The sequence below is a fragment of the Corvus moneduloides genome, chromosome 26 (genome assembly GCF_009650955.1).
Source record: "Corvus moneduloides isolate bCorMon1 chromosome 26, bCorMon1.pri, whole genome shotgun sequence".
NCBI lineage: Eukaryota > Metazoa > Chordata > Aves > Passeriformes > Corvidae > Corvus > Corvus moneduloides.
The window spans coordinates 1,700,126-1,725,563 of NC_045501.1; the positions used below are offsets into that span (position 1 = coordinate 1,700,126).

A 25,438-nucleotide genomic window follows, 5' to 3' on the forward strand; every position below is an offset into this window, starting at 1 on the left:
AGAGGAGTTCTGGGTGAGCAGCACCTCTGGAGACATCCCGGAGCCTTTTGGGATATGAGATTGTTTGTGGGGATGGAGAGAATCCCTCAGCTCTGAACGAACGGCAGGAAAAGGCTACTCAGAGCCCCTGAGGCCAACAAGGGCTGGCGGATTTTTGGCTCCCAGTTTCCTGGCTGTTGGTGGGGATTTTTCGACTGGATTTGTCCTGGGATCTGCATCTCGATCACCCCTCTGGGTGCCGCCTTTTGGGAGGACACAGCCCTGGCTTGGCACCGCTGAGCCCCGATCCGGGCAGCGCCTTTCCCCTCGAGAATGGAGAGATCGCACGGAGCCACCCCTCAGCAGCTTCCAGCGTGGATGGAGAGCCTTCCACACCCCAAGGGATGAGCCAGCTCCAAGCTCCTGGAATTTGGAACCCCCTTCTCGCCCCGTTTTCTGTGGATGACGGGAAGAGAGTTCGGGATCTGTGTAGTCCCACACATCCCTTTCCCTGCTCCAGGCTGGGCAGATCCCTGGATAATCCCATAACCCCTGGAGCTCCACGGCTGCCCCACGGCTCGGGCGCTGGCAGCCAGGGAAGTGCCGTGGGAAGTGAGTCACAGGGTGGGGAGAACCGACTCGCCGGAATCCCTGCTCGGCATCCTCCGGCCCCGGCGCTTTTCCCAGGCTCCTCATTCTGCCTCTCCAACCCCTTCCTGCGCCGGGAACACGGCAGCGTGACTCTGCCGGCGAGAGTTTGTCATGGGAATGGCCCTAAGCTCCTCCAAACCCGCTCCCACCTCTCCGCTGCCTTCCAAAGGATCCATCCTGCCCCGCTGGGCATCCGGGCTGGGCCCTGCCCGGGCGGCAGCACCCGGGGCCGCGTGGGAAGGAGCCGGATCAGCGCCGGGAGCTGGAGATGCTCTTGGAAAGAGGCTGGGAATAGCTGCGGGCCGCCGTGCGAGCCGGAGCCGGCGGGGCAGGGCGCGGTGGGGCTGCCTCAGCAGCAGCCGCGGGGGCCGGCAGCTCGCCAGCTCCGGGGGCTGAGTTTCGGTGGCTTGACTCAGCAGGGAGGGGGCCAGGAGCCGCGCTCGCCGCGCTCATCGCCCTGGCAGCGAGGCCGCCAGGTTGCCCGTGGGGCTGGGAAGGGCTCTGGGGTGCCGCAGGGCGAGGATGGGCAGGGAGGGGCCGAGTCCGTGCCCGCAGGGGCTCTCGGTGGCCCCGCGGTTCCGCTGCGGCCCCGGTGGGGCCGCGGAATGTGGCTTTTGGCTCCCACGCTGCGATGGGCACCTGGAGGGATGCCGCTGGTTGTCCCCTCCTTGTCGCTGGGAATGTCTGCCCGTGGCACTGGGATGGAGACTGGGGCCTTCCCAGCACCCTGGAGGGGCCGGGCGCCTTGGGGACATCCGGGTTGTGTCGCCACTGGCTGGGGGCTGGGGCCAGGCCTGTGTTCCCAGCCGGGCAGGGAAAAATCTGGCACTGGTGGAGTGAGAATTCCCCTTCCAGGTGCCCGGATCCCCTTCCCTGGGGGGGACGTGAGAAACACCCCGTGCCCCACCCCAACCTGGGACCCCCGCCCGGGCAGTGCGGCTCTGCTGGGGGGTCCCCACGAGGGGATTTGGGTTAGAAGGGCAGGGATCTGGCACAATTCCCACCCCACAGTGGGATCAGTGCCCGCCGCAGCCCTGGCAGCCCCCGCCGTGCATCGGGAGGCTGCAGAGATGGGCAGGGATGGGGATTCATCCCACAGATGGGATGGATCCCTCCCCTGGGACCCCACCGAAGGGGTTGGGCTCTCCCTGGCCGGGCTCGGTGGCCTGGGGAGAAGGGTGCGATGCCACCCCGGGGCTGGCAGGGCCCCTTCTCTCTCCCCGACCCTAAAGCCGGCCCCAAACCGGCAGCTGGGTGCGGGGGGCTGCGGCGGGTCCCGCTGCCGGGGCTGCGCGGGCGGCCGGATCCGGTGTCAGGAGGTAATTTTAGGCGGGGGCAGCGGAGGGCAGAGGGACGTGCCAGTCCCGCGAGGGGCTTCACGGGGCTGTCAGCCCCCCGCTCCCCTCCTGGTCCCCTCGCGGTCCCCTCGTCACGGCCCCGCCACCAAATCAATGCTTTCCTCTTTTTTTTTGGCAGGAGGAGGAGAATGGGAACCGAGCAGGTGAGCGGCAGCGTGGGGACCTTGGGGACCCTGGGGACGGTGGCACAGGGTGGCACAGGGTCGCGGGGAAGGGGGACGGGGCTGCCACAGGTCGCAGCGGGTGTTGCTGTTGTTGTCACCACAGCCCTAAATATCCGCTGGCCGTGAAGCCACGCGGCGCTTTGGTGGCAGCTTGGTGGCACTTGGCACCCGCGATGGGCTCGGTGTCCCCAAACCCCCCCGGGAGCTTTGCGGGATGTCACACCCGGGAGTCTGTCCCGCAGCCGGAGGGAGTGCGGCGTGGCCAGCACCGGCCCCCGGCGAGTGCGGGGTATTTGGGGACAGGGCCGCGGCCCCGCTGTCCCCTCCCGGAGGCTCAGGGTGACGTGAGCGAATGTGAAGGTGTCAGAACGGATCGGCGCTGGCGCGGTGACGCGGCGCCGGGGCCGCGCTGCCGGGGCAGCCGGGGCGGGCGGCGGTGCCAGACCTGGCACCCGGCATTCGGCGGGGCTGGGGGGCCCCGACCTCGCTCGGGGTGGGATTTGGGATCCCTGGTGCAGCACCGCACCCGCCCGGCAGCACCCAGTGGCTTCGGCTCTTGGGAGAAGCCCCGAGCTGGGGGTGGCGGGGCCGGGGGGCCGGGGGTGGCGAGGAGGTGACTTCCTCGCCACGGGAGGGTGCCGGCTGTGGCGGCAGCTCCCTGACTCGCTGTCCCCACGGAGCAGGTCCCCCCCGGAGCCGCCTGGAGCCCATGGACACGATCTTCGTGAAGAACGTGCGGGAGGACGGGCCGGCGCACCAGGCGGGGCTGCGCACGGGTGAGCGGGGACGCGGAGCCGGGGGTGGCTCCAGGGCTGCTCGCGGGATCCCGGGAATGCTCCGCCTTCTCTGCCAGGGACTTTCTGGCTTATTCTGCTCGGTTTTTGGGCATCCCTGCTCTTTTTTGTGTCTTCTCTCTGGTCCTGGGGTGCTCAGAGCAGCCTTGGGGTCTCCGAGGGTTCTCCTGGGTTTTTTTTTGCTCCGTTTGCCGCATGGGATGTGGCAAAAGCTCGGCTCAAACCCTGCCCTGGCTGACCGTGGGGACATCCAGGTGCCACCGCTCCCCTGAGGTGACACCGTCCCCTCCCCGGGCTCTGCAGGTGACCGGCTGGTCAAGGTGAACGGGGAGAGCATCGTCGGGAAAACCTACTCGCAAGTGATCGCCCTGATCCAGAACAGGTGAGTGCCCTTCCCGGGATGGGAGGTGACAGGATGGGGACACGTCACAGCAGGCTCTGTCCCTCTGGGTGTCACTGGCATGACAGGGGCCCTGAGGCGCTTGGGTGACCAGGGACAGGCAGCAACGTGCTGTCACCATCACGTGGGGACAGGGACGTTCATCTCGTGGGGGAATCCAGCTTGGGGACTGGTAGGGACTGACCCCGTCCAGCCTGACCCCCCTGTCCCCTGTCCTGCAGTGACGATGTGCTGGAGCTCTCCATCATGCCCAAGGATGAGGACATCCTCCAGCTGGTGAGTTTGCCGGGCGGGTGCCTTGGGGACACTTGGGGACACTTGGGGACAGGGCTTCACCAGCAGCCCTGGAGGAGCAATGGGTGCAGAACTGAGGGTACTGGGGCAGGAACAGGGGGGATGTGGCCCCTGTGATTTTGGGGGGACGAGTTGTCCCAGGTTTCAGGGTCTGGCTTATCCTTGGGTCCCCCCAAGTGGCTCTGCCACCGGTGGGCTCAGATCTGGGGGTGACAATGGCCCTGTCAGGGTGGCCTGAGCCAATGGAGTGCGTGGGGCTCCTCCTGATGCCTCTCCCATCCCAGCTTGGATATTTGGTGGCTTGTGGGATTCCCCACTGCTTGTGCCCAGCCTGAGGGACCCCTTCCCGCAGGGCTGGGGGGTTTACAAGGGGGTCCCCATCTGCGCCTGCTCCGGGCTCTGGGAATCCCCCGGCGTGGAGTCAGAGGCGCCTGTGAAAAGTGACACGGGACAGCCGGGATGGCCGTGCCGGGGTATTTTAGGAACGAGGGGAGGGGACAGCGGGAGAGCTGCGGCTGCTGCCAGCGTTGCTCGGAGCCGGGGGGACCCCGTGGGAAAGCGCAATGGGTGTGGGGGGGCTGCGTCCAGCCCAGCCCAGTTGACCCCACGGGAGATTTGCTCAGGGGTTGGGGGATGCAGAGAGCATCCTTGCGGTGGGAATGTGGAGCATTGTGACCCTGTCCCCCCTCCTTGACCCCCTGTCCCCCCCCCCCCACCCAGGCCTATTCCCAGGACGCCTACCTGAAGGGCAACGAGCCGTACTCCGGGGGGGCTCAGAGCATTCCCGAACCCCCTCCCATCTGCTACCCACGGAAAACGTACCCCTTCCAGGCCCGGGGTGCCGAGCCCGCCCCGGGCCAGCCGCCGGACCCCCGCGCCCCCCGCCCGGCCACCACCGGTCCCTCGTCCCCGCTCGGCGCCCGCAGCGACAGCGGCGGCAGCCCCGCGCACCGCTCCGAGGAGCCGCAGCCCGGGGGTCCCCCCGGGCTCCCCGCCGCACCCCACGGGCACCCCGGCTCCTTCTCCCGCCCCGCCTGCCCCGCCAACGTCGCATCCTCCGTGCCCGACCGCTACGGGATGTCCCCCGCCGCCGCCTCCTGCTACGGCGTCCCCAAGCACCTCCCGGAGCACCGGACTCACTGCGGCTTCAAGGAGGGAGTCGGGGGACTCTCGGGAGCCGGGCGGCCCCCCCGGGACGTGTCGGGGGCCCAGCGTGTGCCCGGTCGCCAGGAGTGCCAGCAGGCGCTGTCACGCTGGTTCTGCAGCCAGGAGCCGCGGCGCAGCGCTTCGGAGGAGCGGCGGCACGCCATGCCCCGCTACCGCAGCGTGTCCCAGGACCGCCTCGGGGGCTCCGGGGCCGCGGCCCCGCGGGGCTGGCCCCACAGCGCCTCGCACGACACCCTGCTGCAGCCCAGCCGCGAGGGCTGGGCCCCCCGCGCCCGCTCCGACCACTACCTGAGCAGGTACGGGCGCTCCATGGAGGCGCTGGAGCCCAGCGCGCTGCTCTCGTCGCACCTCGACCGCTCCGCGTGGCCGCCCGAGAGGCTCTGCCGGGCCGCTGTGGCTGTGGCCGCCGCCGGGCAGCCCATCCCGCCCGGCTCCATCGCTGCTTCCTCCTCCTCCTCCTCCTCGTCGCGGGAGGCGCCGCCGGTGCAGAAGCACCCGTCCCAGCCCAACCTGCAGAGCGTGGATGACTCGGGCTACATCGGCTACCGCAGCTACAGCCCGTCCTTCCAGCGCCGCACCGGGCTGCTGCACGCCCTGTCCTGCCGCGACCCGGTCTTCGGGGGGCTGCCCACCTTCAGCATCGCGCAGCGGGCCGTGGTGGCCCCGCTCAGGGACAGCGTGGTCAGCCCCGTCACGCCGCCCGCCGCCACCCCGCCGGTGCCCAGCGCGCCCCGGGAGCCGCGGCCGGAGGGCAGCCGCGTGTCCGAGCAGCCGGAGGAGCGCAGGGAGGAGGTGGTGCTGCGGCAGAAGCCGCCCACGGGGCGCAAGGTGCCCGCGCCGCTGCGGCAGATGAACTTTGTGTTCCCCGAGGGGGTGAAGGACACGGACATTTGTGACCCCGCCGGGGCCACGGGCAGAGGGGACAGGCCGGGCAGCGAGCGGCAGGGCCGGCGCGTGGCTCCCTTGGCGGCCCCCGAGGACTCGCTGGCGTCCATCCCCTTCATCGGTGAGTCCGGGGGGGGGGGGGCTCGCTGGTCACCTCCGGGAAGGGATTTAGGAGGTGCCGTGCCAGGGAGGGCACTTTTGGGGGTCAGAATTCCAGAGCACCCATCCGTGGCGAGTGTGGGGATGGGAAGGGGCTGCACCAGCGGCACCCCCAGTGCCTGGCACCCCGCAGTGTCCCACACCCCACAGTGTCCTGCACCCCTCTGCACTCCACAATGCCCCACACCCCTCCGGATTTGCTGTCCCCAGGCAGGGCTGGGGTCGGTAATGGGGTGCCAGGGTCTGGGTTTGAGCACCCTCACCCCTCCCTTCTGTCCTGCACCCCCTGCCCAGCTGCTGGTGCTCCTTACTGGTGTGAACTGGAGCCCTGCAGGCTCCTGCTCTGCTCCAAGTGGGGACAGGGCTGTCCCTGTCCCTGCCTCACCTGGGATCTCCCTGCCCAGGACCCAGATGGGTTTGGGAAGCCAAATCTCTGCCCTGTCCCTGCTCCCGGGGACGGAGCTGGATGGGGTGGGAAGGGAGGGGGTGGAGTGCGGATGGGGGGTCGCAGGGTTGCTGTGGGTGAGGGTCCGGGTACCCCATCAGCTCCTGGGGGTGGGAGCGTGTCCCCAGCCCAATCCTGACACCTACAAACCCAGAAGTGCCAGGGGGTCTCAGCAGGGACTTCCCCTGCCCCAACCCCCCCTCCAACACTGCCCACGCCCCTCACAGACGAACCCACCAGCCCCAGCATCGACCTGAAGGCCAAGCACGTCCCGGCCTCCTCGGTGGTGTCCAGCGCCATGAACTCAGCACCCGCCGTGGCCACCAGCCCCGCGTCACCCACCTTCGCCTTTGCCCTGTCCCGGCACTACTCCCAGGATTGCAGTAAGTGCTGGGCAGGGGGAACCACCCTGGGAGTCCCCGAGGGGAGCAGCCCCCCGCCCCAGAGCCCTGCTCTGCCCCCCCGGGCTGAGCAGGGCGGGCTTCGCCCCCTCCCCACCGCAGGCAGCATCAAGGCGGGCCGCCGCTCCTCCTACCTGCTGGCCATCACCACCGAGCGCTCCAAGTCCTGCGACGACGGTCTGAACGCATTTCGGGATGAGGGGAAGATCCTAAGGTAGGGCTGGACCCCCGTCCCGGTCCCGCCACCCCCCAGCTCCCACCTCTCCCGCTGACGGGGGCTGCTCTCCCCCCAGGAGGATGCCCAGCCGGGTCCCCAGCCTCCGCATGCTGAGGAGCTTCTTCACCGATGGGGTGAGTGCTGTGCTGGGGGCTGCCCTAAAGAGTGAGGGGGCTGCCTGGTGGAGCGGGGGGGTGCCCATGGCATCACCCCAACACCTCCCCGCCGTGTCCTCCCTCGCAGTCTCTGGACAGTTTGGGCTCGTCCGAAGACGCCCGTTCCAAAAGACACTCAACCTCCGACCTCTCGGACGTGCCGTTCAGCGCCGTGAGGAAGGAGGGCTGGCTCCACTGCAAGCAGATCCTCACCAAAAAGGGGAAGGTAGGCAGGGTTTGCCCCCAGCTCGGAGCTCGGCGGCGGCGCGGGGGGGCCGCTCCCTGAGGCCGGCGCTCCATCCCTTCTCCCCGCAGAAGGTCGGCGGAGGCATCCGGCAGTGGAAGCGCGTCTTCGCCGTGCTGCGCACCCACTCGCTGTACCTGTGCAAGGACAGGCGGGAGGCGGTGACCTGTGCCCCGGCCCCAGGTGAGGAGGAGCCGCCGATCAGCATCCAAGCGTGCCTGGTGGACATCTCCTACAGCGAGACCAAGAGGAAGCACGTCTTCCGCCTGACGACCGCTGACTTCTGTGAATATCTCTTTCAGGCAGAGGATCGGGAAGACATGCTGGCCTGGATCAAAGTCATCAGGGAGAACAGCAAGGCTGAGGGCGAGGTGAGAGCCACATGGGGCTCCCGGCTGCCTCTGGCTCTCCCGGCACTAACCGCCTCGGCTCTCTCCGGCTCTTTGCCTTGCGCTGCTTCCCCAGGCCACGGCCAGGCCCGTGCCGTGCTCCCAGGGGTGCATGGGTGCTCGTGGCATCCAAGAAGAGCGTGGCCCCGCGGCCTCGGCCGGGGCAGGGTGCGCGGGATGTGGCTCTGCGGAGGGTCCATGTCTCTCCGGGCGGGGCCGGCGCCGGTTCCACCGTTCTGGTGTTTGGTTGCGTGGTGGCAGAGGAACCCGTGTGGCTCTGCCGAGGTCTGGTGTGGCTCTGCCATGGTGTGACATGGCTTTGGTGAGGCGTGACATGGCTGTGCCGTGGTGTGCCATGGCTGTGCCATGGTTTGATGCGTCCCCACCACGGTGTAATGTGGCTGTGCCATGGTTTGATGTGTCCCTGCCGTGATTTGACGTGGCTCTGACGTGGTTTGACGTGGCTGTGCCATGGTGTGACGTGTCCCTGTCATGGTTTGATGTGTCCCTGCCATGGTTAACTTGGCTCCGTTCGTGGAGAGAGGTCCGGGCATGGTGCCCTCGTGGTGCTGCCGAGGCTGAGCCCTCCCTGGGCAGCCGTGGACTGTGTGAAGTCGCTCGGGTCTGAGATGAGCAGAGCCACCCCCGGGGCCGCTCTGGGCTCCAGGGGGAGATCCATGGGTTGGCTGTGCTGGCGCTGGGCCAGCAGCGGTGCGGCAGTGGCTCGGTTTGGTGTCAGTGGCAGGCTCCGGCCCTGGAGGGCGCGTTGAGCTCGGAGCGGTCTCTGGTTGTCTGTGGCACAGCCCCGTGCCAGAGGGCACCGGGGGCTCAGCGGGGGCGGTGCTGCCGTGGTTGGAACCGGACGGTGCTGCTGGGTCGGAACCGGACGGTGCTGCCGGGTTGGAACCGGACGGTGCTGCCGTGGTTGGAACCGGACGGTGCTGCCGGGTTGGAACCGGACAGTGCTGCTGGGTCGGAACCGGACAGTGCTGCTGGGTCGGAACCGGACGGTGCTGCCGGGTTGGAGCCGGACGGTGCTGCTGGGTCGGAACCGGACAGTGCTGCCGTGGTTGGAACCGGACGGTGCTGCCGGGTTGGAGCCGGACGGTGCTGCCGGGTTGGAGCCGGACGGTGCTGCCGGGGTTGGAACCGGACGGTGCTGCCGGGTTGGAGCCGGACAGTGCTGCTGGGTCGGAACCGGACGGTGCTGCCGGGGTCGGAACCGGACGGTGCTGCCGGGTTGGAGCCGGACAGTGCTGCCGGGGTCGGAACCGGACGGTGCTGCCGTGGTTGGAGCCGGACAGTGCTGCCGGGTCGGAACCGGACAGTGCTGCTGGGTCGGAACCGGACAGTGCTGCTGGGTCGGAACCGGACGGTGCTGCTGGGTTGGAACCGGACAGTGCTGCTGGGTCGGAACCGGACAGTGCTGCTGGGTCGGAACCGGACGGTGCTGCCGTGGTTGGAGCCGGACAGTGCTGCCGGGTCGGAACCGGACAGTGCTGCTGGGTCGGAACCGGACAGTGCTGCTGGGTCGGAACCGGACGGTGCTGCTGGGTTGGAACCGGACAGTGCTGCTGGGTCGGAACCGGACGGTGCTGCCGTGGTTGGAACCGGACGGTGCTGCCGTGGTCGGAACCGGACAGTGCTGCTGGGTCGGAACCGGACGGTGCTGCCGGGTCGGAACCGGACAGTGCTGCTGGGTCGGAACCGGACAGTGCTGCCGGGTCGGAACCGGACGGTGCTGCCGGGTCGGAACGCGTGGAGCTGTCTGGGCAAACCCTGGCACTGCGGTGCTGTCGGGAGCATCCCGCATGGATGGATCCGTGCCCGTGGAGGTGGCGCGGTGCAGTGGCGCGGGTCAATGGAGGTGTGTGTGTGTGTGTGTCCGGCTCGGACCCCACTCCGTGGCCTGGAGCGATGGACAGCGGTGGGGCGGCGAGCACTGCTGGGCACTGGCTGTCCCAGGGCAGCGGGGACCTGGTGCTGCCCTTGCCTGCTGCCGGCCGGCCCCGTGTGGTGCCCGGCAGAGCGTGGACTTGCCCGGGGGTGTCCGGCGGACGCGCTGCTCAAGCTCTCCCTTCCCCTCTTCTCTCTGCCTCCCCAGGACCCCGGTTTTGCCAGCCAAGCCCTTATCAGCAAGAAGTTAAACGACTACCGGAAAGTGAGGTACGGACCGGGGTGGTGGGCACCGAGACCCCCGGGGTGCTGGTAACCCCGGGGTGACAGTGACGGAGCAAAGCCGGCGGCTCCCTGGATGGGGCAGTGATGGAAGAGCCGCCCGCACCCGGCTTGGCTTGGGGTCGGCCAAGGTGGCACCTGGCACTTCTAACAAGGGTCGGAGCAGCTCGGTGCTCCCCGGGGGTCTCCGTGGGCTGCCGGGAAGCCTGCGAGTGATGCCGGCAGTGTTTCCTGGGAGGTTTTGTGCCGGGTTGGTGCCGCCGGCCGTGCCCCAGCTGAGCCCTCCCCGCTCTCCCTGCAGCCCTGCGGGCACCAAGCCTGACTCGTCGCCCAAGGGCCCTCGCGGGCTGGGGATCCGAGCCGAGTTCCTCAAGCAGACGGGAACCAGCGCGCCCCGGTCCCCCAGGCAGGACGCGGCCGTCACGAAAGGTGCGTGGGACACCCCAGGACAGCGAAATGTGGGTGCTTTGTGTCCCCCTGGGGCTGCGGTGGTGCTTATCCCTGTCGGGATCCTCTTCCCATTTATCCCAAGTGATCCCGTGGGTTTTTTCCCCTCCCACCCCAGATGAAAGCAGCTCCCAAAAAGCCCCGTGGGGCATCAACATCATGAAGAAGAACAAGAAATCTGCCCCGCGCGCCTTTGGCGTGAGGCTGGAGGATTGCCAACCTGCCCCGGACAACAAGGTACGGCCACGCCGGCACCGCCAAGCCCTCGGGGACCCTGCACAGCCCCAGCACCCCCTGAGCCCATCCCTGTCCCCTCAGAATGTGCCCCTGATCGTGGAAGCATGCTGCAAGGTGGTGGAGGACCGGGGGCTGGAGTACATGGGCATCTACCGCGTGCCCGGCAACAACGCGGTGGTGTCCAGCCTGCAGGAGCAGCTCAACAAGGGAGCCACCGAGATCAACCTGCAGGACGAGGTGAGGGCGGGGCAGGTGACTGTCCCCATGGCTGGCCCCATCCCGGTCCCCATCCCTATCATGCCTCTGGAATGCTCTCCTGGTCTGTGTCACCACCCCTGTCCCCATCATCATCCCAGCCCTTGTTATCATCCCTGTTCCCATCATCATCCCCATTTCCATCATTCCTGTCCCCATTATCCCTGTATCCATCATCATCCCTGTCCCCATCATCATCCCAGCCCTTGTTATCATCCCTGTCCTCATCATCATCCTTGTCCCCTGTCCCCATCATCATCCCAGTCCTGGTTATCATCCCCGTTCCTGTCATCATCCTTGTCACTGTCATCATCCCTGTCCCCATCACCCCTGTCTCCATCAACATCCTTGTCCCCATTATCCCGGTCTCTGGCATCATCCTTATCCCCATCATTATCCTTGTCCCCGTCATCTCTGTTTCTGTCATCATCCTTGTCCCCATTATCCCAATCCCATCATTATCATCCCTGTCCCCATCATCATCCCTGTCCCCATCCTCCCTGTCCCCCTTCTCCCTGTCCCCATCATCATCTCAGTCCCCATCCTCCCTGTCCCCATCATCCTCCCTGTCCCCATCCTCATCCCAGTCCTCCTCCTCCCTGTCCCCATCATCCCTGTATCCATCATCCCTGTATCCATCATTCCCCGTTTCCATCATCCCAGTCCCCCTTCTCCCTGTCGCCATCATCATCCCTGTCCCCATCCTCCCAGTCCCCATCCACCCAGTCCCCATCCTCCCTGTTTGCATCATCCCAGTCCCCATCCTCCCTGTTTGCATCATCCCAGTCCCCATCCTCCCTGTATCCATCATTCCCCGTTTCCATCCTCCCTGTCCCCCTTCTCCCTGTCCCTCTCCTCCCAGTCCCTCTCCTCCCAGTCCCCATCCTCCCAGTCCCTCTCCTCCCAGTCCCCATCCTCCCAGTCCCCATCATCCCAGTCCCCATCATCCCTGTATCCATCCTCCCTGTCCCCATCCTCCCTGTCCCCATCATCATCCCAGTCCCCCTCCTCCCTATGCCCCTCTTCCCAGTCCCCATCCTCCCTGTCCCCATTACCCCAGTCCTCGTTATTCCAGTCCCTATCCTCCCTGTCCCCATCATCATCCCAGTCCCCATCCTCCCAGTCCCCCTCCTCCCAGTCCCTGTTATCCCAGTCCCCCTCCTCCCAGTCCCCCTCCTCCCTGTCCCCATCCTCATCCCTGTCCCCATCCTCCCTGTCCCCGTTATCCCAGTCCCCGCTATCCCAGTCCCCATCCTCCCTGTCCCCATCTTCATCCCTGTCCCCCTCCTCCCTGTCCCCCTCCTCCCAGTCCCCGTTATCCCAGTCTCCCTCCTCCCAGTCCCCATCCTCCCAGTCCCCCTCCTCCCCATTATCCCAGTCCCCCTCTTCCCAGTCCCCGCTATCCTCATCCCAGTCCCCATCCTCCCTGTCCCCATCCTCCCTGTCCCCGTTATCCCAGTCTCCCTCCTCCCAGTCCCCATCCTCCCTGTCCCCATCATCATCCCAGTCCCTATCCTCCCTGTCCCCGTTATCCCAGTCCCTGTTATCCCAGTCTCCCTCCTCCCAGTCCCCATCATCCCAGTCCCCATCCTCCCAGTCCCCCTCCTCCCAGTCCCCATTATCCCAGTCCCCCTCTTCCCAGTCCCCATCCTCATCCCAGTCCCCATCCTCCCTGTCCCCATCCTCCCTGTCCCCGTTATCCCAGTCTCCCTCCTCCCAGTCCCCATCCTCCCTGTCCCCATCATCATCCCAGTCCCCATCCTCCCTGTCCCCATCATCATCCCAGTCCCCATCCTCCCTGTCCCCGTTATCCCAGTCTCTGTTATCCCAGTCTCCCTCCTCCCAGTCCCCGTTATCTCAGTCCCCGTTATCCCAGTCCCCCTCCTCATCCCAGTCCCCCTCCTCCCAGTCCCCGTCCTCCCAGTCCCCCTCCTCCCTGTCTCCGTCAGTCCCCGTTTCCGTCCCCGTGCCCGTCCCTGGAGTTCCGGGGCCGCCTGGCGGTCGGTGCCAGCGCTGTCGGTGCCATCCTGGGGACACTTTTGTCATCTGGCCATGCCGCTGCCGTGGCTCAGGGCTTTGTCCCTGCCTGTCGCCGGGGCTGTCCCTGGTTTGGGGACTTCCTCCCGCTGGCCCCCGCGTGTTCCTGGTGTCCCCTCTGAGCAGCCTCTTGTGTCCCCTGCAGCGGTGGCAGGACCTGAACGTCATCAGCAGCCTCTTGAAATCCTTCTTCCGAAAGCTGCCCGAGCCCCTCTTCACCGACGGTGAGTCCCTGTCCCCTGTGGCCACCAGAGCCCCCCGGGTGGCCACCAGTGGCCCTGTGCCAGCGGTACCAGGCAGCCCCAGACCCCATCCCCCTGCACTGGGGACAGGTCTGCAGACCCCCCCCGTCACCGAGGCCTCTTGTCCTTGTCCCTCCTTGCCCTGCAGTGGGACCAGCACTGAGACCCTTCCCCAGTATCTCCAGCGGGTTCATCCGGGGGTCCCCAGCTGTGAGGGGGTGGCCTGTCCCCTCCACCCAGCTGTGACACCCTCGTGTCCCCTTCCAGATAAATACAACGACTTTATCGAAGCCAACCGGATCGAGGATGCCAGCGAGAGGATGAGAACGCTGCGGAAGCTGGTAGGGCCATGGGACAAGGGCTGGGGTGGGGACAACACCCCCCTGCAGCCCCCCTTGGGTGGGGACAGCGAGCAGAGGACTGACCGGTGCCTCCCCACAGATCCGGGACCTGCCAGGCCACTACTACGAGACCCTCAAATTCCTGGTGGGCCACCTGAAGACCATCGCTGACCACTCAGAGAAGAACAAGGTACTGACCCCCCCACCCTGGGAATCTCCTGCCCCACCTGGAGCCCCCCGGCCGGGGCTGGGCTCAGCTCTGACCCGGCTCTGGTGGCAGATGGAGCCCCGGAACTTGGCGCTGGTGTTCGGCCCCACGCTGGTGCGAACGTCCGAGGACAACATGACCGACATGGTGACGCACATGCCTGACCGCTACAAGATCGTGGAGACCCTCATCCAGCACGTGAGTGGCACCCCTGGATGGGCAAGGGGGCACTGGCCTGGCTGGGGAGGGGCGGATCTGCACCCCAGGAATGGGGACGGCGCTACTGGCTGGGCTGTGACCCCTGTCCCGTCTCCCCCCACAGTCGGACTGGTTCTTCAGTGACAAGGAGGACAAGGGCGAGAAGGTGAGTCGTGCCCCGCCTCGGGGGGGTCTCACTGTGGGCCAGGGGGGTGCAGATTCCCGGTTGGGAGCTGGGGGGGCCGTTGGCAGCCCCCTGATCCCCTTTTTCACCCCGCAGACCCCCGTGGATGAGAAGGAGGCTCAGTCCGTGCCCAACATCGAGTACCTGCTGCCCAACATCGGCAGGACGGCGGCGCCCGGTGATGCCGCAGGTGAGGGGCAGCGGCCGTGGCATCGTCCCCTCCACTCCTGGCACCCCGGAGTGCCCCTCCTGACTCTCTGTCCCTGCCTGCCCACCTCTGTGGGCACCCAGCCTGGCTCGCCACAGCCACGGCCAACCTGTGTGTGCTGGAGTGGGACATCCCGGTGCCCTCCTCTCCAAAAAATGGGAACAACCCCCCTGGGGATGCCCGACGAGCCCCCTGCCCTCCCTGTCCTGTCACCCTTCTCTCTGGTGGCCGCTCCTTGTCCCTCGGGACAAGGGACCCCCGCCTGTGCCCGAGCTGCCAAACCTGGAGACCGGGAGCCTTTGACGTTGGACTGATTTCTTCCATTCTTTCCTTGACCTTCTCTGTGCTGTCCTCTTCCTCCTCCTCCTCCTCTTCCTCCTCCAGCGGACCTCCTCGAGAGCTAGAGCGGGTACAGTCTGATCCCGGGTGCATTGCTCACGCACTAACCCTTGGGGGGACCACGAGAGAGCGGGAGCAGCAGGGGGGGGACAGCGGGAGGGGAGGGGACCCTGTCCTGCCTGGCACTGTCCCCAGGGTCTCCAACATCAGCAGGGGCTGCTGAGGAGCCCCAAATCCTTTCGCTCTGCTTCTCCCACATCGTTGGCCAGCGCCTGTGGTGGCATCCCACTGCAGGGATGGGTGTGGGGTATCCTGGAACACTCAAATTCTGGGGTGTGAGGGTCCCAAAGCCCCCGGGAGGGTCAGCACCCCCTTTCTGCCTCCCCCTCTCTCGTTGTCAGCAGCTGCTAACCCCATCCTGGGCATGTGGGGCGGGAGAGGGGTCTGTGTCCTGTCCTTGTCCTTCACACTGCGGCAGCAGGGCCAGGGCTGCCTGTCCCCTCTGTGTCCCCTCTGTGTCCCCTCTTTACTCCTTAACTCCCCGGCCTGTCCCAGCCCACCCCGGACCCCGCTGTGAGGTTGGGCGTAGCACGGAGCCACCTCCCCACGCTCCTGTCCCTCGTCCCCTCTGTGCCCTGTGGCCACGGGAGGGTTGGGGTCCCGCCGCGGGGGTCCCGGCTGTGTGTCCTGGCTGTGTGTGCCTGCGTGTGTCCCCCTGGTCCCCAGTCCCCACCCTGGGGCTCTGCAGTGGGTGACCAATGCCAGGGACCCCCTGTGACCACCGGAACCACTCCTGGCACGTCCTGACACGACCCTGCCAGAGGCCAGCCGGTGTGACAGCCCCGGCATGTCCCCGTCCCGGTTTGGGGGAACGGAGCAGCATCCCCCGCTCGACCCCAGGCCCCTCCCCAGCACATTTTCCCCCCCTCCCGGGACCCCTCTAATCCCCCTCTCCCCTCTGCTTTCCAGGCTCGACCCGCAGCGGCTCCGCCAAACCGAAGGTGAGAGGGGTCCCGGGCTGGGGCTGGCAGGGTGGGGACGCGGGGGCGGAGCCCGTCCCTGTCCGTGTCGCCGCCGTCCTTGACCCCGCTGTCCCCTCCTTCCAGGGCACGTGGCCGTCGCGCAAAGCGCCGCCGCACCGGGAGCTTCTCGCCATCCCCTTCGTCTCGGCCGCCGCCCGCAAGAGGAAGAAGAGGAGAGAGGCCGAAGGCGTGGGGAGCAGCACCGACGACGACGCGGAGCGCAGGGACAGCCCGGGCCGGCAGCAGGAGCAGGAGGGCCCCGCGGTGACCCCCGGCAAAGCGCCCCGCGACACCAGCACCGGGCCGGCGGCTCCCAGCGCGGCCGGCATGGAGCGGGAATGCTCCGCGGATCCCGCGGGCGCCGGGTCCGAGCCGCCGCCGGACGCCCGCTCCATCGTGTCCGGCTACTCCACGCTGTCCACCATGGACCGCAGCCTGTGCTCCGAGCTGCACTCGGTGGCCGGGAGCCGCGGCGAGGAGGCGGATGACGAGCGCAGCGAGCTCAGCCACATGGAGACGGACACGGAGAGCCGCGAGGGCGCCCGGCCGCGGCCGGGACAGGCCGAGGTGGGGACAGGTGGCGAGGACAAGTCACCCCTGGGCCGCGCCTCCTTCAACTCGCACCGCCTGATCCAGTGCGACACGCTGGCCCGCAGGAAGCTGGGGCGGCCGCGGCCGGCTGGGGACACCGCCGCGGTGGCCAGCGGGGACGAGCAGAGCTGGGTGGCCCCAGGGAGGCCCTCGCTGCGAGAGCAGCTCCGGCAGCACCTGCGAGGCTCCGCCGATGACATGGGGGTCCGCCTGCGCCGGGCGCACTCCCCCGAGACCCGCCGCAAGAAGAGCAGCTGGCGCCGGCACACGGTCGTGGTGCCCGGCGGCCTTAAGGACCTCAACTTCAACGAGTGGAAGGAGCCGCGGGGACTCGAGGGGACCCCGGGACCCTGTCGCGACAAGGACTCGGGGCTCAGCAGCCTGGAGTCCACCAAAGCCCGGCCCGCGGCCGCCGCTCCGGCCCCGCCTGGCACTGCCGGCGCCGGCACTGCCACCAAGAGCCCCCCGGGCAGCCCCGGCCCCCCGGCGCCCCTGCGCTTCCCGCAGTGTCTCTGACCCCCCCGCCCCACCCTCGGCCAGTGTTTAATTTAAGGACTGTCCCTTGTCCCTGTATTTAATTGTGCTCTGGACAAGCTGCTCTATTTAACAGGTCCCGGGGCGGGGGGACACGACAAAGCCACCTCGTCCCCCACGCTTTGGGGACCAGCGGGCTCCCTCGGCGGTCCCACTGCGCGCTCCCCCAGCCCCCAGGCAGTGCCAGGAGGGGCGTGGGGGCTCACGGGGACTGTCCCCCCGTGGTGGTGGCCCTGCTGTCCCCAGCCGCGGCGGAGCGAAGTGCGGGCACTTCCCTGGGCGCTGTGGCTGCTCCGGCCGGGGACCTGCCCCGGCTTGGGGACCCTGGGGACGTCGGTGTCACAGACCCCTGTGTGCTGGGGGACCCTGGGGACCTCAGGGACCCTGGGGACCTCGATGAGAGCCCCCTGCCCTGGGGGACCCTGGGCACCTCAGTGTCAGAGCCTCTCCACGCCCTGGGGATGCCGTGTCAGAGACCACCCCCCTTCCCGTGTACTGGGGTCCCTTGGGGACCTCAGCGCTGTCACCCTGACCTGGGGGATGGGGGGGGCTCTACTGAGCGGGGGGGGGGGGCCCTTTGGGGGTCCCAAGGGGCCAGGGAGGGGCTGGCACTGAGAGGGGACACCCTGTGGCGGGGCTGGGAGGGGGACATTGCCATCCTTTACCCCCCAAGACACTCGGGGGCCGCGTGTGGCACGTCCTGGAGTGTCCCTGTCCCCGGCCATCCCTGTCCCCTTGCTGCCCCCCAGGCCAGAAGCACTTTAGGAAGGGGGCGCGGGGTGGGGGGGACGCCCCGGCCTGGCCAGGCGGGGACACAAGTGCCACCAGCTCGGTGGTGGCCTCGTGTCACCTCCCGTCACCGTCTCTCCGTGTCGTTCTCATACGTTATGCAAATATTTGCTGTAAAGTCGTATTTTTTTGTTGTTGTTTTTCTTTTCTTTCGATTTTTTCTGGGTTTTTTTTTTTTGTTTGTTTGTTTGATTGATTTTCCCTGTAAATATCGTCTCTGCCCCTGTAACATATCCCAAAGGATTTATAAGGATTTTTTAAGAAGTTTTGCTCAGCGGAAAGGCCAGCCCCGAGCAGGGGACGTGCTGGACCAGTGGTGACTTTTTAAAACCCTCCTGCATGTCCCCCCCCCCCCCGCCAAACCCTTTCCCATCCCATTCCCGGCGCGATGGCCCCGTCGGGATCTGCAAAAACTGCAAAAAAGAGGGAAAAAACCCCAAACCAACGCAAAAAATCTCCCTGCTTTGCCCCCCCTCCCCCCCCCACCTCCAGTCCTGGTCTATATATTGGAAATAAACTGGTTATTCAAGGTTTTGCTGGTATTCATTGCCATGTTTTTTTGGGGGTGAGGGGGAGGCGGGCAGAGACCCCAAATTCCTGGTGCTGAGGGTCCGGGAATTTTTATTCCAGGAAGGGTTTATCCATGGGAGGATAAATCCCATTTTTCTCTGAGCTTGTGGGGAGGAAACAACAGAATTGGGGATGTCCCATCCTCATCAGAGCGAGATGATTCCCAACCTGGGGTGGGAAGGAGAAAAATTGGGGGGGTGGGGAGGAAGAAGGGGTCCAGAAAAAAGAGAAAGAGGCCAAAAAAAAAAAAAAATTAATTTTATTAAAGCCAGACACTCCGATAGAAAAGAAAAAGTTATAAAGGGAAAAAGGAAAAGAATAAAAAGCAACCCTTTTGTCACGGGATTTGCAATTACAACGGTCACACACAACTACCCATGGCATCCACGGCGACACGGGGGACACGGCGGGGCGGGGGTGGCACAGGGTGGCACAGGGTGGGGGGGGTCCCCTCCCTCCCCTCCCCCGCCTTCCCCCTGTGCAAGGCTTTTTTTTTTTTTTTAATTCTTTTTCTCCATTTTTTCCCCTTTTTTCTTCAGTTTTTCCCCTTTTTTCTTCATTTTTCCCCTTTTTTCTTCATTTTTTTCCCATTTTTCTTCATTTTGTCCCTTTTTTCTTCATTTTTTTCCCCCTGCGTTTTCAACTCTTTTTTTTTTCCTTTTTTTTTTCTTTTTTTTTCCTTTTTTCGTGGGTTTTATTTCCTTTTTAAAACAGTTCACGAGAAAATTCATGCGGAAAAGAGAGAGAGAGAGAGAGAGAGACACACGACGGCGTAGAAACCCCAAAACAGCCTCTAGAGAGAACCAGAAATTCGTCGTTTTTCCTTTTTTTTGTGTGGTTTTTTCGCTTTTTCTTCTCCGTTTGTTCTTTTTTAATTTTTTTTTTTTGTCCTTTGCAGAGTCGTAGCCTTTTTTTTTTTTTTTTCTTTTTCCTGTTTTTGAAACAACATCCAGACGAGTAAAGCAGGGAGCGCATGCAGCGGGCGCCTCCGACACATGCACGATGCAGGCTGCGCTTGGATTTGGGCTTTTTTTTCATGGTTTTTACACATTTTCCTCTTTTTTTGTTGTCGTCTTTTTTTTTTTTTTTTTTTCCCACCTGGTCTGAACCAGAACCGCGTTTGTTTTGTTTTGTTTTTTTTTTTTTTTTGAGTTTTGATTTTTTGTTTTTTTTTGGTTTTTTTTTCCTTTTTTTTTGGTGGTTTTTGTCTTCTTGCTTCAGCGAGGGATTCGCACGATGCCATGAAGGGAACGGACGCACACGCACGCGGGGACAGCACGCTCACGGGGACACCAGCCGGGAAAAGGGGACGTGGAGGGGGTGTTTGGGGACAGGCCGGGGCCTGCCACCCCCTCACCTGGCGCTGTCACCCCCTCAGCCAGCGCTGCCACCCCTTGTCACCCCCCTGCTCTGCCTGGGAAAAAAGGGGACACCCCCAAAATCTGTCACAGCTCGGGGACACCAGGGTTGCACGAAGGACAACCCCTCCATGACCTTTTTGGGGGTGTCCCCATGAGGGTGGCACTTGTCACCCCCCCATGTGGGTGTCCCCAAAGGGGGGTGGCATTTGTCACCTCCCCATGTCATTTCTGGGGGTGTCCCCATAGAGGTGGCACTTGTCACCCCCCTGTGACATTTTTGGGGGTGTCACCAAAGGGGTGGCACTTGTCACCTCCCCATGACATTTCTGGGGGTTTCCCCATAGAGGTGGCACTTGTCACCCCCCCATGACATTTTTGGGGGTGTCACCAAGGGGGTGGCACTTGTCACCCCCCTGTGACATTTTTGGGGGTGTCACCAAGGGGGTGGCACTTGTCACTCCCCTGTGACATTTCTGGGGGTGTCCCCATAGAGGTGGCACTTGTCACCCCCCCATGACATTTTTGAGGATGTCACCAAGGGGGTGGCATTTGTCACCCCCCCATGACATTTTTGAGGATGTCACCAAGGGGGTGGCACTTGTCACCCCCCTGTGACATTTTTGGGGGTGTCACCAAGGGGGTGGCACTTGTCACCCCCCTGTGACATTTTTGGGGGTGTCACCAAGGGGGTGGCACTTGTCACTCCCCTGTGACATTTCTGGGGGTGTCCCCATAGAGGTGGCATTTGTCACCTCCCCATGACATTTCTGGGGGTTTCCCCATAGAGGTGGCACTTGTCACCCCCCCATGACATTTTTGAGGGTGTCACCAAGGGGGTGGCACTTGTCACCCCCCTGTGACATTTCTGGGGGTGTCACCAAAAGAGTGGCACTTGTCACCCCCCCATGACATTTTTGGGGGTGTCCCCATAGAGGTGGCACTTGTCACCCCCCTGTGACATTTTTGGGGGTGTCCCCAAGAGGGTGGCACTTGTCACCCCCCTGTGACATTTCTGGGGGTGTCCCCAAGAGGGTGGCACTTGTCACTCCCCTGTGACATTTCTGGGGGTGTCCCCATAGAGGTGGCATTTGTCACCTCCCCATGACATTTCTGGGGGTGTCCCCATAGAGGTGGCATTTGTCACCCCCCCCATGACATTTTTGAGGGTGTCACCAAGGGGGTGGCACTTGTCACCCCCCTGTGACATTTTTGGGGGTGTCACCAAAAGAGTGGCACTTGTCACTCCCCTGTGACATTTCTGGGGGTGTCCCCATAGAGGTGGCACTTGTCACCCCCCCATGACATTTTTGGGGGTGTCCCCATAGAGGTGGCACTTGTCACCCCCCCATGACATTTTTGGGGGTGTCCCCATAGAGGTGGCACTTGTCACCTCCCCATGTGGGTGTCCCCAAAGAGGGGTGGCACTTGTCACCCCCCTGTGACATTTTTGGGGGTGTCACCAAGGGGGTGGCACTTGTCACCCCCCTGTGACATTTTTGGGGGTGTCCCCAAAGAGGGGTGGCACTTGTCACCCCCCTGTGACATTTTTGGGGGTGTCACCAAGGGGGTGGCACTTGTCACCTCCACACCCTCCAGCAGTGGGGGGTGGGGGGCTGTCAGCGCGTCCCCCCGAGGGTGACCCGAGGTGACCCGAGGGTGACCCGAGGTGACGCAGCCCCGTGCAGGGGAGGGGACAGCGCCAGGTGCCACCCCCGGGCCAGCCCCAGAAGCTGCGGCTTTGCTACAGTGAATTCACTTTGGTACCGAGAAAAGGAACAATAATTCCAAAGAAATTCCATAAAAACGCATCAAGTGACTGCTATTGCTGCTGGCACTGGGCGACGCGTGTCCCCAAGGCCACCGGGACCTGGGGACAGGGCTGGGGACAAGGAAAGAGGGCGGGAACTCAGCGAAGAAGCCGCTCTGGAAACCACGAGGAGCTCTAAACCTAAGCAGGGATTTCAAATCCACCCCCTAAATAATACCGGACGTGATTTTACTTCTCTTCTTTGTTTTTTTTTTTCCTTTTTTTTTTGGCGTGTTTTTTTTCTTTTTCTTTTTTTTCCCCCCTCTTTAAATATTTATATATAGATTTATATTACGTATATTATATATATATAATATGTAAATATATTTTTTAAAACAATATAAAATGTTAAGACACTTCACTTAAATGTAAAGAGTTGCTTTTTTTGCAATCCAAAGAAATTGCATCGTGATTTTTTTTTTTCTTTTTTTTTTTTTCATTTTTTCGGTCTTTTTTTTGGTTTGGTTTGGTTTGGTGTTTTTTTTTTTTTTCTGTTGTTCTTTTTCGCGTGTGTTTTCCTCTTTGTTATTCAAAAAAAAAGGCTCTCGTTTCTTCTGTACAAAAATGATCGAGATACAAAAAAAAAGAAAAAAAATAACGAAAGAAAAAAAACCGGAGGAAGGGGGAAAAGGAAGAGAAAAGGAATTGAAATCGAAATTAAAAAAAAAAAAAAACAAACAAAAGAATCAACCCACGGACGAAATAGAGAACGAAAGGAGTGATTGGATCTCGTGTTGCACACGCAGAGCACACGCACACACACACACACACACCTGGGCACAGCTGGGCACAGCTGGACAGAGCTGGAGCACACCTGGGCGCACCTGAGTACACCTGGGCACAGCTGGGCACACCTGGAGTGCACCTGGGCACAGCTGGGTACACCTAGAGCACAGCTGGGCACAGCTGGGTACACCTGGATGCACCTCGGTGTACCTGGAGCACAGCTGGGTACACCTGGGGCACACCTGGGCACATCTGGCCACACCTCGGTACACCCAGAGTACACCTGAGCACAGCTGGGGTACATCTGGGCACACTCGGAGCACACCCGGAGCACATCTGGGCACACCTGGGCACACCCAGCACACACCTGTGCCACACCTGGCTGGGCCGCGCTGCTGCGAGGTGGCCACGGGCCACCTTCCCACGACCCCCGGGAACCCCCCCAGGCTCTGCGGGGCCGGGGCTGCTGCCCTGGGGCTCGGGGCTCCCGTCCCGCCCGCTCGCCCCCAAAGGGAGGGGACAGAGCCGCGGCCGGGTGACCCCCCCGGCATCACCGCACCGCAGGGTCTGCCCCCGCCCCAAGTGCTCGGATCCCCCTCCCCAGTTCACACCCGCGCCCTGCGGCCCCTCCGGCACTCCCGGGGTCCCGCTTGCCCCCCTCGAGGTGAGCCGGGCGTGGTGGCCGCGGTGGCAGCGATCCGGGATGGCCCCGAGCCCTCGGCGCCACCGGCCACCCACCGGCGAGCCCTGGCCGGAGCTGTCCTCTCCTCCTGCGGGGACAACGCGGGGACTCCCGGGCCCCTCGGGGGCCGCTCCGGGGGTGTCTTCGGCGGCCGCTGCTTCCCGAATTTCCGCGCGGCGGGAGCTGGAAGCTGCTCCTGGCTGGACGCTGGTGGGGGGAAGCTCTGAGAGCTCTTAAATAAAGAGAGAAAAAAAACAAAACAAAAAAAAAACCAAACAAAAAAAAACAAAACAGAAAAAAAAAAACGGTGGGGAGGGGAAAGGGGGGAAAAAAGGGGGGGAAAAAACCAAACCAACAGCGATCCAAAGGGGAGGGGAAAAAAGGGAGAAAGAAGGAAAAAGAGAGAGAGAGAGAAACAGAAAGTGGCTGGTTGGCCATGGCGGAGCGGGAGGGGACACAGAGGTCGGGCCGAGGCGCGGCGCAGGCGAGACACAAAAGTTCGTGGCGGAGCGGAGGCGACAGAAACATGGATCAAACAGAAAGAGGAGGGGACAGGTTGGCGGTTTCCCTCCAGGAGCCTCAAGAAGAAGCCAAGTCCCAGGGAGGAGGAAGAGGAGCCCGAGGAAGAGAGGAGGAGCCCCCGGGAGCAGGAGAGCGGCCGGGCGGAGCTGGCAGGGGCGCTCAGAATGAGATGGAGGAGTTCCTGGCCCCAAAGGAAGTCAATACGGGGATGGATGTTCTGCCAGCTGCGGGTTTTTCTGAGACCGTGGGGGAGGTCTCACTGGCCTCTTTAGATGGTCTAGTGGCCTGGAAAGAAAAGCAAGATTCAAGGAGGACGAGGAGGAGGAGAAAGGGCTGGAAAGTCCAAAAAAAAAAAAAAAAAAAAAAATTAAAAAAAAAAGCCTTAAAAAAAATGACAAAAGAAAGGAAAAAAAGAAGGAAAAAAACCCCAAACAAACAAACAAAAAAGGACAGAAAAAGCCCAAAACAACCGAGAACCAAAGGGAGTTTCGTTCAGAAGCAGCAGTGAGTCAGGCCTGAGGTCAAGCAGCTGGAAAAGGGCCAGCACGAGCAGCACGACAAGAGCGGGTCCCAGGCGTCACTGCACGGGCAGGGGACGTCCCCGAGAGGAAGGGACAGACGGACGGACGGACACACGGCCACGCGGACACACAGGCACACACAGGCGGGGGTGGGGGGGCACAGGGGACAGGGGGGAGGCACAGGGGGGACAAGAAGGGCGGCGTTAGAGCGGGCACAGCCCCCGGCGGAGGGTGACGGTGCCCACCCTGTCCCTGTCCCCCCGTGGTGGCACCAGCGGCACTGGTACGGCCCGACCCGGCTGGTCCGGGCCACCAGCAGGGAATGACGCTCCAAAACCCCCCCAGGGAGCGCGGAGAGGGATCCTCCAGCCCCGCTTCGCCCCCAAGGAGGGGTTGGGCTGCTGAGGGAGGGGGGACACGGTCCAATCTTGCACAGGGAGGGCAGAGGGGACAAAAGTGACATGGAAAAGTACAGCTGTGGCCACCCCAGCGAGGGCATCAGGGCGTGCCAGCGGGCTGATGGTGCCACGGGGGACCGAGGTGTCACCGAGGAGGACGGTGGTGACACCGAGGAGCCGCGGCTGTGCTGCTGCGTGGCCTCCAGGGGAGGGGATTTGGGGGCCTCATGGAGTCAGGAGATGCTTCCCAGCCCCTCAGGCCGGTGTTTGTCCGGTGTGTGCGGTCCGTGGGGATGCCAGAGGGAACTCCCTGCCTCTCCCTGACTCCAAGGGGTGGGAAAACCCCGCACGCTGGAGGGGACAGGGAGAGGCTGGCCACAGGGATGGACCCTCCCTGGGGAGGTTTTTCCACAGTGCCAGGCCCTGGGGACGGAGCAGCCGAGGGGGGGCTTGACCCTTCTTGTCAGGAGGTGCCCATTTTGCTCATTCCACATTTGCCCAAATCGCAAGAAATCCCCCCCAAAACCCTGCCTGGAATAGCTGGGAAAAACCTTCGGTTTGTCCGACAGGGCTGACGGATCCACGAGAATGAGCAGAATTGGGTTTATTGGGTGGTTTGGTCATGGAAAGGAGATTGAGACACAGAGCGGGGGCGGGAAAGGTGAACCCGCTCGAGGTGCTGCTGTCCAGTGAGGGGGAAAGGGGTGCTGGGAGAGGGGAGAAGGGGTCAGGAGGGAGGGAGGGCACCCAAGTGGCCGTGATCCCCTGGGCTGGGGCCTGAGCCAGCTGGGAATGCACGGCCAGCACTGGGGTGACAGCAGGGACAGAGGCGGGGGAGCCCCACCGCCCGCAGCAGGAGCTGCCCCCGGCATGGACGGGGGTCAGTGCTGGGGGCTGGGTGAGGGGGATGCTCCATCCCACCCCAAAACGCTTCTCTTCCAGCTGCTGTGGCCCGCTCACCCTGTCCCCACAGTGCCCGGTGTCCCAGTGCCACCACCCCGCCTGTGACACCCACAAGCTGATTCTGTGGATGCATGGGGGGACTCCCCAAAACCTCCCGAGACAGGAGCCGCAGGGGGAGGGAATTCCCATCCCCAGAGCTCAGCACCACCGCCAAGGAGGTGTCACAGTCCCCCGGGGTGAGGGGACAACGCCGGGGCTCAGCCACCCCGTCAGGGCAGTGGTGACCCCCAGCGCTGGGGGACAAACGGCTGCGGCTTCACCCTCACACCACAGCGGGGACGAGTTGGTGACTCCCAGCACGAAGTCGCGTCCCTGTCCCCAGCAGCCACGGGGTGTGACAAGAGCCCCACCTGCAGCAGCCGCGTGCCCGCGTCCC

The 25,438-nt window shown here is 63.9% G+C and overlaps 2 protein-coding genes and 1 long non-coding RNA gene across 19 annotated transcripts in view; 1 reads left to right on the forward strand and 2 right to left on the reverse strand.

Moving 5' to 3' along the window:
* The window catches only part of ARHGAP23 (Rho GTPase activating protein 23), a 37,118-nt gene extending 19,825 nt beyond the window's left edge, over window positions 1–17,293 (forward strand). For 4 of the 5 annotated variants that reach the window (XM_032134171.1, XM_032134170.1, XM_032134168.1 and 1 more), the window contains exons 3-24: window positions 2,107–2,131; window positions 2,836–2,928; window positions 3,250–3,328; window positions 3,568–3,622; window positions 4,361–5,813; window positions 6,524–6,679; window positions 6,800–6,911; window positions 6,991–7,048; window positions 7,158–7,295; window positions 7,385–7,684; window positions 9,807–9,868; window positions 10,182–10,309; window positions 10,446–10,564; window positions 10,646–10,801; window positions 13,002–13,080; window positions 13,366–13,439; window positions 13,540–13,629; window positions 13,720–13,845; window positions 13,970–14,011; window positions 14,126–14,219; window positions 15,546–15,577; window positions 15,683–17,293. In XM_032134171.1, the coding sequence (XP_031990062.1) occupies window positions 2,107–2,131; window positions 2,836–2,928; window positions 3,250–3,328; window positions 3,568–3,622; window positions 4,361–5,813; window positions 6,524–6,679; window positions 6,800–6,911; window positions 6,991–7,048; window positions 7,158–7,295; window positions 7,385–7,684; window positions 9,807–9,868; window positions 10,182–10,309; window positions 10,446–10,564; window positions 10,646–10,801; window positions 13,002–13,080; window positions 13,366–13,439; window positions 13,540–13,629; window positions 13,720–13,845; window positions 13,970–14,011; window positions 14,126–14,219; window positions 15,546–15,577; window positions 15,683–16,705 (4,494 nt within the window). In that variant the 3' untranslated portion in view covers window positions 16,706–17,293. The remainder of the gene's footprint in view (window positions 1–2,106; window positions 2,132–2,835; window positions 2,929–3,249; window positions 3,329–3,567; window positions 3,623–4,360; window positions 5,814–6,523; window positions 6,680–6,799; window positions 6,912–6,990; window positions 7,049–7,157; window positions 7,296–7,384; window positions 7,685–9,806; window positions 9,869–10,181; window positions 10,310–10,445; window positions 10,565–10,645; window positions 10,802–13,001; window positions 13,081–13,365; window positions 13,440–13,539; window positions 13,630–13,719; window positions 13,846–13,969; window positions 14,012–14,125; window positions 14,220–15,545; window positions 15,578–15,682) is intronic. The other variant, XM_032134169.1, reaches the window with a different exon arrangement.
* A 1,965-nt stretch (window positions 17,294–19,258) lies between these two features.
* On the reverse strand, window positions 19,259–20,293 carry LOC116455909. Of its 2 annotated transcripts, none has more exons than XR_004244485.1 (2): window positions 20,049–20,293; window positions 19,259–19,656 (listed from the first exon to the last, which is right to left on the reverse strand). It is a non-coding gene; the product is annotated as an uncharacterized LOC116455909 (long non-coding RNA). The 2 variants fall into 2 exon arrangements; XR_004244484.1 differs by lacking the exon at window positions 20,049–20,293 and adding an exon at window positions 19,755–20,042.
* Window positions 20,294–21,671: 1,378 nt separating this feature from the next.
* Window positions 21,672–25,438, reverse strand: part of SRCIN1 (SRC kinase signaling inhibitor 1) — an 83,333-nt gene continuing 79,566 nt past the window's right edge. For 9 of the 12 annotated variants that reach the window (XM_032134155.1, XM_032134154.1, XM_032134153.1 and 6 more), the window contains one exon: window positions 21,672–22,890. In XM_032134155.1, coding sequence (XP_031990046.1) covers window positions 22,582–22,890 — 309 coding nt within the window. In that variant the 3' untranslated portion in view covers window positions 21,672–22,581. Of the gene's footprint in view, window positions 22,891–23,006; window positions 23,466–23,585; window positions 23,761–25,438 lie in introns of those variants that run through there. The other 3 variants (XM_032134157.1, XM_032134164.1, XM_032134158.1) reach the window with 2 other exon arrangements.